This window comes from Aulonocara sp. 'chitande type north' Nkhata Bay, linkage group LG17, assembly GCF_057382095.1.
Source record: "Aulonocara sp. 'chitande type north' Nkhata Bay isolate Kocher_YH1m ecotype deep benthic linkage group LG17, A_spYH_male_GT1.1, whole genome shotgun sequence".
Lineage (NCBI taxonomy): Eukaryota > Metazoa > Chordata > Actinopteri > Cichliformes > Cichlidae > Aulonocara > Aulonocara sp. 'chitande type north' Nkhata Bay.
In genome coordinates, this window is record NC_141360.1 from 34,264,710 (window position 1) to 34,276,333 (window position 11,624).

At 40.6% G+C, this 11,624-nt stretch overlaps 1 protein-coding gene across 1 annotated transcript in view; it reads right to left on the reverse strand.

Annotated features, from left to right (window-relative positions):
* The window catches only part of pdzrn4 (PDZ domain containing ring finger 4), a 44,101-nt gene extending 34,783 nt beyond the window's left edge, over positions 1–9,318 (reverse strand). Inside the window, exon 1 of the mRNA XM_086269780.1 lies at positions 8,855–9,318. Within this exon, the coding sequence (XP_086125906.1) occupies positions 8,855–8,923 (69 nt within the window). The 5' untranslated portion in view covers positions 8,924–9,318. The remainder of the gene's footprint in view (positions 1–8,854) is intronic.
* Between the last annotated feature and the right edge of the window lie 2,306 nt (positions 9,319–11,624).

An 11,624-nucleotide genomic window follows, 5' to 3' on the forward strand; every position in this document is an offset into this window, starting at 1 on the left:
AGAGCCAACACAGGGGGAGATTGTTGGCCGGTGGTGCGAAACGACAACTCTTACTGCCCCCGCAACCTCCCCCACCACACACACTGGACCTGTCTTCCCCTGACTTTGTGACTCCCCCTCAGACACAAACACAGGGACAAAAGCATGTTTGCTCACAGATGCACAAAGAAAGAAAAAGGAACATTAAATGCGCTTATGCTTCAGTCCACCACAATCTGCTAAGCTTCACACACAGACACACATACTTGTATTTATTATCAAAGATATCCCACCTATTTCATTTGTTTCTCGTGCGACACAAGGACGCTGTTTACTGTATTAAACTGGCACTGAATGATCGCCCGTTTCCTGTTTCCACTTTTGGCCGGCGACCAGAAGACGTGCTACCCACAGCGCCAGCGACGAGGCCATATGCACCTCTAAATCATGTGGTATTATCACCATGCTGTGCACCAATGAGCAACTATAACCATGATGGAAGACACCAGATGATCTGTCTTTAGCAGCAGAGTTCATTTCCATAATACTAGATTAACGTGTTTTTTTGTTTGTTTTTTTGGAAATACAAGTCATGCTAATTAATTTGACAGATCATAAAAGCTGTCAATCCTGCAGGTACACACTGATTCAGCACAGAGACCTCTCTTTTTCTGACTACACACAGCAAGTGCACATAACTGTGCATGTGTGTGTGTGTTTGAGAGAGAGAAAGACTTGTCAAGTGGAATTACAGTCACAGGTGGAAAGGTCAAACTCAGTGACCCACACAGTCAGACAGACAACTTGTTGGGCCCAAAAATGCAAGAAAAAAAATGGAAAGGTCAGTTCAGCCGATACTTTCCTGCGAAAGCTCGAAATCCCATCAAGGAGACAGATATAGACAAAAGAAGCATGTGTGTTGTGCTCCTCTGATAAGGAAACTGTTTTCTTCCTCTGGGACTCATTTATTGGCCCAAACACATCAATAAAAGTTGAAGCCTGGCAGCAGAAGATTACATTCATCACCGATGCCACCTTTTAGTAAATCCCAGACCTCTATGTTATGTGTATTCCACCTAGTGCAACTTCATTGATCATGTTCACCTATGAACATCGCTACACTGGTTGAGAAGAAGCTCCGACCTCGCAGGCAACACCGGCGGGATGAAGTCACGGTTGAGGTCGGATTTGGCCATATGGAGGTGACGGCTGTGTGGGTCTGACCACACCCTCGCTTGCTCTGTGGCACTCGCTGGATACCATAGGTGGTGGCAGGAGGAAAGGGGTGAATATGTAGCCCCCTTCATGCTGTCTAACAGGCTGGACATGAGGCACAGCATCTGTCTCTGGAGGGTGTGCCTGCAAAAAAGGCTGCCCTAGTTAAAAAATAGGGGAAATGGACAAATGTAACTTCAAGGTGCTATAACCGAGACGATGAAGTGCGATAACAAGGGTGTGAACGGTATGGAAGCCTCACATACTGTACTGCTTCTCTCTGTTGTTAAAAGGCTTTTCTGAATGACTATTTACTGCTCAGTGGCATCATCTGTTTTTCTAGCTTATTTATTATACCAGTGCTCAGCAAACATTTAGGTTCCCAAAAGAAAAAAAGTGCCAATATCTGTGATTCTACATCACTGCCTGACTGGACTTTCTAGTATTATTTTTATCAGTTCAGGCAAAAGAAAACAAAGAAAACATCTTGCTCACTGTGTACTGGACTTGTGCTTGTGACCTTTAATATTCAGAATTTTACCTAAGGCTCCTTTTACATAAGCCCACTGGTACCAGTTACCAACTAGTAATTACTGGTTACTGGAAAAAATGAGTATTCCCCGACTGGTTGTCTGATTACAACCATCTCATGACCTCATGAGTTGTCAGTCAGAGATGTGTTATATGAGAAAATACATTTTGCTTTGTTTATTACAATAATATGAACAATATTTCTTGCTTTGTAAAAGTGGGTTTGTCTGGATCACTCTTTGAAGCAAAGTGACCTTCTGACTACGTTTGTTGCAGGCTTGCTTTTGCACCACAGAACCTTCAGTTCAGGGGTGTTTGCTGGGTGTAATTATTTTAAATGAAGGCACTCATGCAGAGTAACTGCCCCATGTTATTTTACAGGTTCAAGAGTGCAGTATCAATAAAGGAAAAACAATGGCATGCACAGTTCACAAAATAGCATCTAATCTACAAGACTGTTTTTTCTTTGTTTTTAACTAATCCAAACCGCACTTTAACTATACTTAGCTGTTTTAACTGTAATTTTAATTAACCTTTACTATTTTCTTGCCAGAATGCACTCTTATAGATTTTCTTGTTTAGTGGCAAATAGAAATACACGTGTATCAGCCATTAGAATGGTAAATGGTAAATGGCCTGCATTTGTATAGCGCTTTACTCAGTCTCTAAGGACCTCATAGCGCTTTACACTACATTCAGTCATTCACCCATTCACACACACATTCACACACTGGCAATGGCAAGCTACATTGTAGCCACAGCTGCCCTGGGGCGCACTGACAGAAGTTAAGTGTCTCATTACACTGGACTGAAATAAAATAATGGGCTGAATGTTCTTCATTGAATGAAATCACAGGTGACTTTTTGAGTTTTGTATCCTGCTCATGTCTGTACGTCATCTCTGTGTGCAAATACAATTGAAAACAATACAAACTACTTGGTTTGTGCTTTACAGTTCAAAAAAGGCTCAAAATGTAAACACGCAGACAGGCATGTTGAGAAAATAAAAGGAGTCTTTAGTAGGGCCTGATCAAGAATCCAGGAAAACACAAAAGCTGGGATAAGGTACGGCAAAATCCAAAATGAAAACAAAAAGTAAGCACAAAGAACAGTGACAAACAGTGAGATCAACAAAGCCAGGCAAGGAAAAAGGCAGGAACACCAGGCAAGCTGACAAAGGCCGGAGGAAGACGTGAGGCTATAAATACACACAAGGAAGACTGAGTGATAAAAATACAGGTGGAAATTAGGGTGGAATACACAATCACAGGGTGGGACAAAGAAAGCAAAACAAAAAAAGGCAGGTTAGTTAAATTTGCAGGACTATGTACAATATGTACATCTATTTAGAGGGTTTACACAGCAGGAGTGTATCTGCAAACACTCTTGGATTATGTAGATGAGGGAATAATGCACTAGGTTGCAAATGGCTGTTGCATCATATATGTGTGTGTGTGTATATTATATATATATATATATATATATATATATATATATATATATATATATATATATATATATACACACACACACACAGTCAGTATTGTCTGGTAAAATAGTGCTGACTTTGCTACAACTAAAAGCACAAAGCGCACAGGCCCTATGAGAGTCTGAAGGCCAGAGGCTTTAGAACGATTTAACACAGCCACAAGCAAAATTCGCAGAATGGCATTTGCAACATAGTGAATGGAGTCCTGTGGCGGGAGAGTGCAGACACACTCATGCACAAAATTACAAATGAAACACTGAATTGTAAATTGTCTGACGAAAGTCATAAATCTCCCAACGGCCGCTGGGCAGCTGGGGTCGAGCAGCCAGCAGTCCTGTCAGAAAAGTGCAGCTGTCTGAACACAGATAGCCACTGGTGTAGCACACAGCAGCAAAGCCTGCAGGCTGAAATCTGGAATTGGCCTTTAAAATGCTCTATTATGTATTTTTTTTTAAATGAAATGTTCTGAAGTCCTCTGTTCCCATGTACTATACAATATGACCATTTTCAGGGGCAAGCCATTACCATAACTTCAAAATAGCTACAATCTATTTTGTAAGTGTTTCGTCCGCATAGTCCCTAAAGGCTCTGTCACACCAGGAGATTGTGGTTGTATGGGCTTGGTGTTTTAGTGACAGCCATAATTGGTGACCTAGCTGGCAATCTAACTCCTAACTTCTTATAAGAAAGGAAGTTATTATTAGACCTTTAACTCTTTCCCCCATAAAGATGACATTTCACAGTCTCCCCTGTACTCTTAATGGATAATTTTTACACATCAGTGTATATCAGTAAAGATGTGGTTTGACAACCTTAGAATAGTTTCTGGGGCTTTTTTGTAGTGTAGTTGTGTAGCCAGAGCCCACCCTCACTAACTTCTAATGCACAGGCTTGAAATACAACTTAAATACTACTAGTAGACTTTCAAGGAGTAGAGAGAGTTAAAACTAGCATAACCAGTTCTTTAACTGATCATACTTATCTCCCTAAGGTTGAAGTCATAGCATCAAATACCTTTTTCTTTTTGAGCTGGTCCACTAAGATTTGTAAGCATCTTTCCGGATCTGAATTAAGAGAAAGTTAATGAACAAAACTAATAGTTACTCACACATCCTACGACAAAAGAAATTAGTTGGAGCTGGATCGGGTGACCCTAAAATCCTTTATTAATTACACTGCAGTAGGAGTAATGTTGCCTTTTTTCAATGACTATGTGTTTATACAGCATTATTCCATAATAAAAATGAGCTATAATTGATCTCTGGCTCTCTTCCACAGTGTTTTGTTTGTCCTGTCTTCCTCCCCACACTCCCTGCCCCTCCCCAAGCTTGTTTCTGCCAGAGGTTTCTTCCTCTTAAAAGGGTGTTTTTCCTTCCCACTGTTACCTTACAAAATAAAACACCCAGAGATCACTGTTTTTGTGATTTTGAGCATATATGTAAAAACACAGAGTTGAATTGAATAATAAAATCAAAAGCCACCTAGAGGGCCACTAAATATGAAAAGTGCAACACACATAGCACCGCAACATCTTCAAAAATACTCATGCAAAACACGAGTCCAGTAACACTATGAACCTGTTCCGAGCCCCACTTTAGCTACCTTATAAGCATCCTTCAGTTTTTCACTTGTTTAGAGCAGGTGGTGTCCTGTTGGGTAGCACTGTTGGAAGTAAAACAGAACAGAAACACATTTAAAGTCTGCAGCGCTGTGCATGTGCCAAAGTAAAATGAGAGAGGGGAGAAACAGATTGCTGAGAGGGAGCCAGTCAGAGGGAGAGCGGGACTAATGAAGGTTACAGAAGAGGAGAAGTATGAAATAGGAAGGAGAAGAAATGAGTCTGGAATGATAAAAGGAGGAGAGACAGTGGGATTGTTGAGGAGTCTCTCTGGATTTGCAGAATCCCCTCAGCCTCAAGTTTTGGTACAAAGTCATACTGACACACTTACTGCCTGGTGAGCCCTCTATCTTTCTCTTCCTCCACTTTCTTTCACACTGGTAATGAGGACTGTAGGTGTCCGCCGACTGTCACATGCACACCACCGAGCGTTTAACAGTAAGGGGGGGGGGGGGGGGGGGGGGCTTATATTACTCTTGGACATCTGCCATGGTGCCAGGACCTAGGCAATAGTGTGATGCTGAAATAGGAGGGAAGCATGGGGGTTTCTTTTTGTGTTAGTTCCAGCCAATCCCCATGCAAATTGCGTGATTTATATTACATTTGCTCTAACTTTAAAAAATGCTTTATTTATCTGTTCTGTGGGCTTATTCTCTTTTATTTTACTTTTGGTGCCATTCGAAAGCTAATTCATAGCAATGCCAACCTTTTGAAAAGTGAAAGTGGTGCAGTCCTAGACTGCAAATCGAAAAAAAAAGGGTTGGGAGACATGCATTTTTGTTCTCTTGCTGACATTTGGATGAATGCATCTGTGTCATATAAAACAGTAATAATCAGTGAGTTGCATTTGCTCTTATGCCAAACAGAATGATGTCATGTCTATAATGTAGACGTATAAAGATAGATATAGCTTTTGGGCCTAAAAGTGAAGGAAAGGTGGTCTAAACCAGGCTTGGTTAAATCATCGGCGTATGGTCACCATAGCCCTTCATCATTTATGTTGGTATTTGATGGCACACCAGACTTACTGCAGTCATCTTATGAACAATAGGTGTCGCCACTCAGAAAAAAGCCCTCCATATCAGGATTAATACTGCAGGAGAAGAATTTGAAACAGGAAGAAAAGAAATTGTGGAGTTTTCCTTTTTGAAATTTCTTCTGAAAAGAAATTTAAAGATCGTGAGGTGTACAACAAGCCTACATCGGGCTTTAAACCTGATAGTTTTTTAATGGCCAGACATGGTTACCTTCTGACTGCAAAGAGGAGTAACATTCTGTACCTCATACTAAACTTCAACTTCAGGGCTTTTTGTGGCTTCAAGGATTTTTGGTTTTTAAAACTTCTATATCATCAGTGTGATTTTTTTTCCCCCCTTCAACCCCCAGAAATCTTTTGGGAATTATTTGATCATTCGGGCATTAAAGGGTTAAATGGTTCTCCATAAACCATGATGTCACGATGTTGATGTCCATCTTTTATTGGCAATTTACTGTTCTTACAGGTTTTTAAGACTGCAGCTATTTTGCTAGCAGCAAAGAGCAGTGGAAGCACATGGAAACAAATAATATTGCTCTTATTTGTTGTGTACATGAATTTAGAGTTTTAGAGATGATGGTGTTATCTGTGCATGGAACCAGACTCCAGCTAGATTTTTTATGAAAGCATTATGCTACGTCCACGCTCATCCTGCGTTGCCTTGAAAGGAGTTGCTTGTGGACATTTCAGTATCTGGTTGCCTAAGTATCCATCTATCCTTCCAGGTCTGTCGCAGGGCTAACCTGGGTAACTCTGTAACATATGTACTATCAGGTCACATGTCAATCAGCGGTATCCTGCACTCTCATTGGTAGTTGCTTTAGTCCCACCCATTGCAATTTAATCCCTAGTCACCTGATTTACTTTATATCAGGGGTCCCCAACCTTTTTGCGCCATGGACCGGTTTATGTCCGACAATATTTTCACAGACCAGCCTTTAAGGTGATAAATATAACAAAATAAAACCAGTACCGGTATAAAAAAAAAGAAGATTTATTCATAACACACGGGAAAAGACCCAGGGAAACCAAGTTAACGCTAAAAATTATTTAAAAAAATAATGCTAAAAACCAATAAAAACCCTGAAAACCATGAATTTCACACCTGAGCCTCAACTCTCACGGACCGGTACCAAACAACTCGGGGGTTTGGGACCGCTGCTTTATATGGGCTCCGCTCACCACATTGCTTGGCAACTTTAGAGTGACATCAATCCTCTAATCTAAAAATATAAACACTTTTAAGACAGCAACTGGGTATGATTTAAATGCTTGTATACTCATAATCTTATAATTTTGCTGACTACATCCTGACTGCACTGACTGCATTCAGTGTTCCAACATATCACAGCTACGCCTTTTGTTTTGGCAAGTATGTGCAAGTCCATTAACAGTTTCCTACAAAAGCAGCCGCAACCTCCTAGAGTTTCTCTTAAATTGACGTGACCAATTTTCTTGCACTCCACCCAGGCAGACAACGCAAACATCCACCGCCTCATTAAAAGCATGGGGGCATTTAGTTTGAAAGCATAACGAGCTTGAGATTGCAGCGCTGTGAATAAGGCTCATAAAAGCAGCATCATGCGGTGGTGGAAAGTTACGTTAATGACAGTATATTTGTTCCATTTTAGAGAGGTCATAACAAAGACGCCTACGGCTGCCTTGTCGTCATTAAACATCATTAACATCAACTAAGTGACAACAAGCTGACATTTAAAGTATGAACCCCACATGTACATGTATATATATGTATATATATATATATATTTATATATATATATATATATATATATATATATATATATATATATTTTTTTTTTTTTTTTTTTTTTTTTATTTATTTATTTATTTATTTATTTTCCAGATTGACACTTTGGATGATAGTATATGATTACAGTATATTTTACATAGCAAAAGGAACTGGCGTGCAACAACACTGCTCAGTCTCATCATGCTGTATCTAGTTTCGCTGCTGTCTGTAACAGTATAAGATACTAAATGATGAATGAATTTTGGCCCGATGTTTGCCAGCACTGTTCCCGACAAAAGAGATGATCCAGAACATGTGTTTCCTCCCAGTGATGTAAAGTGTGCAACTGAAAATTACAAGGTTATCCAACCTTCACTTGCTGTTTAAAGTTGTCTTAAACACCTGAAACCTGCTGAAATGAGTCAAAGAAAATATTTATTTTTGGCTATATGTTTTTCCTCAGCAGATTCACCCCACCAGCCAAGCACTGTACAATATAACAAGTTACTCATTCACCACATTTTACAGTAATGCAGGGTTTCCGTCATCATTAGTATCTAAAATTTCTTAATCATGTGTTTTATTTCTCACTCTATATTTTAGGACTTTCACTTGAGCATTAAATTGGAACAATTCCTTTTTTTTTTAACATGACAGCAGACAGGAAAAAATCCCATCATATGTTAGGTCACAGAAGTCCATTTCTGACAAACAACACAAAGGAAAACAGCAGAACACATTTGCTGGCTGTGCTTTGAACTGTATTGCTTCTAGACAGTCACAGTCAGAGGAGATGTGATAAATTCCCCCGGAGCCAGCTCGGGAAGAAGAGCTGAACTTGTTCTCACATCTCCTGCTACTGAGGAGAAATAACTAGCTTCACTCACTTTGATGGAGTAAAGAAATACACACACAGACACAGACACACACACATATGTGTGGCTCTTTGCCTGTTTGCTTGAAAGAAACTCATTTTTGTGCATCTCTCTCATGCACCCTGTCTTTTTTCTTCTCCTCCGGGTTTCCCACTCAACCCGGCTTCTTTCCTATACCCCCCTTCTTAGATTTGCTCTCAATTTTCTGAGTTTATCCTCATTGTTGAGGTTTTTTTTGTTTCACCCTGACCCCGATCCCTTTAAAACACCGTCATTAACAATGTCACCTTTGCTTGTCATTAACTTTATGGCAATGATTATTCCGCTGCCGCCAGCGCACTCTCCTTCAAGTCTCACTTACCTGTGCGATCTCGTAGAGCAGTTTGTAGTGTTCCTCCCGTTTCTGCAAGGTGCACAAATTGCAGCCCATTCTAGTTGTCAGGGAAACAGTGCCGAGTGCCCGCTGGAGTGTGTGTGCTGTCTGCGGTGTGTATGAACTCCCCCTTGGGCGATACACACTCGGGCTCCTCTTCCTTGGCTCCCCCACACCTCTTTCTCATCCGTGTATCCTCAGAGATCCCCTCTGTCGCTCTGAGCGCACCACACACGTGTTTCAATTCACTGTTTCAACGCAGGCTCTGGAAGTACTACCTTCAGTTTGTGAAGTGAGTGTGTGTTTGTAAGTGTTTTTGTGTTGTGTGAAGCAGTAATTAGATGAGTGAAACGCACCTGGCTTTCTTCCCCTCTTTGCCTGTCACTCCTTCCCTGGAGTCTCACTTGCATGCCTACATACACTCTCTCCCTCCACTCTCTATACTCCACCACCTCCTCTCTCAGTGTGAGCACACTCTTGTGCATACACACACTTTTGGCTCATGGAGTCACACCTCCTCCTGTGGCAGGCTGCCTACACATGGCTGCTCCTACTCCACCTCATGAATAGATGGCATCCTCATTGGCTGTTTAAGGAGAAGGGGGCTGGGAGAAAAAGAGAGGAGGGGACTGCTCTTATCTTGGGAAGAGTCAGATTCTGAACATCAGTGCTGTTGCGTGTAAGCAAAGGAAAGGACAGGCTGCATGCATGTGTGCGTGTGTGTGTAGTAAAGGTGGGCAGACAGATCCCAATATCCATAGTATTGATACTTGCATGATTGGATCGATTATCTATGCTCTAAGTTAGATATGTAGTCCAGTAAATTGGGTTAAATTACTTTAAATAACAGAAGGTGACCCAAACTGCTTTAGAGACATATACATTTACAACTCCCCCCTCTTATTTACATGTTAAAAAGTATCAGTATCAGTATTGGTATCAGTAATATTGGCCCTGCATTTATTTGGTATCGGACCAATATCAAAATTTGCAGTATTGCACAGCGCTAGTGTGCAGACTGCACTAGCATCTGTGTTTGTATGCCGTAAAGTACATTTGTTAGTTTTCTGTGTGTACATACTCAACCAAACATTCAATCCATAATTAAAAAAACCCTCAGACATCAGTTAAAATGCCATGAAGGCAGTTAATCAAGTTCCTAAGAGGGCTTTTTGTCAGTCCACACATTTAACAACTGGATTTGGCATTGAAATCAATCTAATTTGGATTCAATCAGATAGTCTTTTGCACTTAGCACAATGGTTGGAGGAGTGGTGTTTAGCGGCTGCCATAGATTTACAGTCAGAGGGCGTTAGTCACAAAACAGATGCTCCCCTCCTCTCTCCCTCTCTCTCTGCCGGCAGTTAGACAAGGGCACTGGACTGGGTTGATACACAGGAAGAAACACAGACTAGTATTGATTGGCTTCAAATTAGCTTCCAGCCCAACTGATCCATCTCTACAGGGGTGAGGAAACAAAAAGGAGAGAGAATGGATGAGAGGAAAGAGGAAGAAAAACGGAGGATGGAAAACTCAGAGATGCTGCTAAGATAAACTGAGAGTCCAGCAATGGCATTACAAGCCTCTACTAGCAATTTTGTTTATACAGTAGCAAGTATGCCCTAAATATCCTTCTAGTAGCATAATGATAAATGGTTATTGCTCAACTCATCCAGCAAATTGTAAACTGTTGATAATGCTCATATCTATATATATCGATATATATATATATATATATATATATATATATATATATATATATATATATATATATATATATATATATATATATATCAGAGCATCTTGCAAATATCAGCCAAATTTCCCCCTCCATGCTACACTTGGCACATTCCCTTGGGACTTTGACCATAAAACAGGTAAAAAGAAAAGGGGGGGCCTGAAATGGTTTGGCAGTTCCTGGGTCCAAACCAGATGGGATGCCAAGTGCAGGTTGGATTGCTATGAGCTATCACACTCACAGTGCCATTACCAACATGCTGGTGTTTAGCAGATAAAATACTCACTGTGGTCACCCTTTTATTTTAGTGTAATTTGATGTGTGATATTTTAAAACGCAGTGAACGCAGAAAAGTATAGTGAACACTGAGTGAACAGCAGGACTTGTCCTCTGAGAACGTTTCATGTCTATATCATATTTAGCAGCTAAGTGACTTAGTTAGTAAGATATTTACAGGACTGTGCAAACGTCTTGAGGTTCTTTATATTTATAAAAGACTGAGTTTAAATAATTCTAACAAGTTTGAAAGTCAGTATTTGGAATGACTACCTTTATTCTGCAAAAGCCTGAATTCTCTTAGTCAAGCTTTCATGTAATTTCTTCAAGTAGTCTTCAGAAATAGTTCTCCAGCCTTCTTGAAAGACAATGAATGTCTTTGGATGTTGGCTGCCTTTTGTTCCCTTCTCGGTCAAGATGATCCCACACTGCTTCAGTAATGTTGAGTACCGAGCTCTGGGGAAGCCAATCCATGACTGACTTGTTTTTCTATCGAGGTTTGGTTTTACTGTGTTGGGAGTGTGTGGGGTGATTGTCATGCTGAAAACTGAAGCCATTCCCAATCATGACATTTTCCAGATAGTCCTGCAGATAGAAATCTGGTGGTACTGTTCTATGTTCTTAATCTCAACACCACTGGCTAAAATGCAGCCCACAACCATGACACAGCCTACAGAGTGTTTTGCAGATGGCTATAGGCTCACTGTTGTACCTCTCTCCTGACCTTCTCCAGACATATTACAA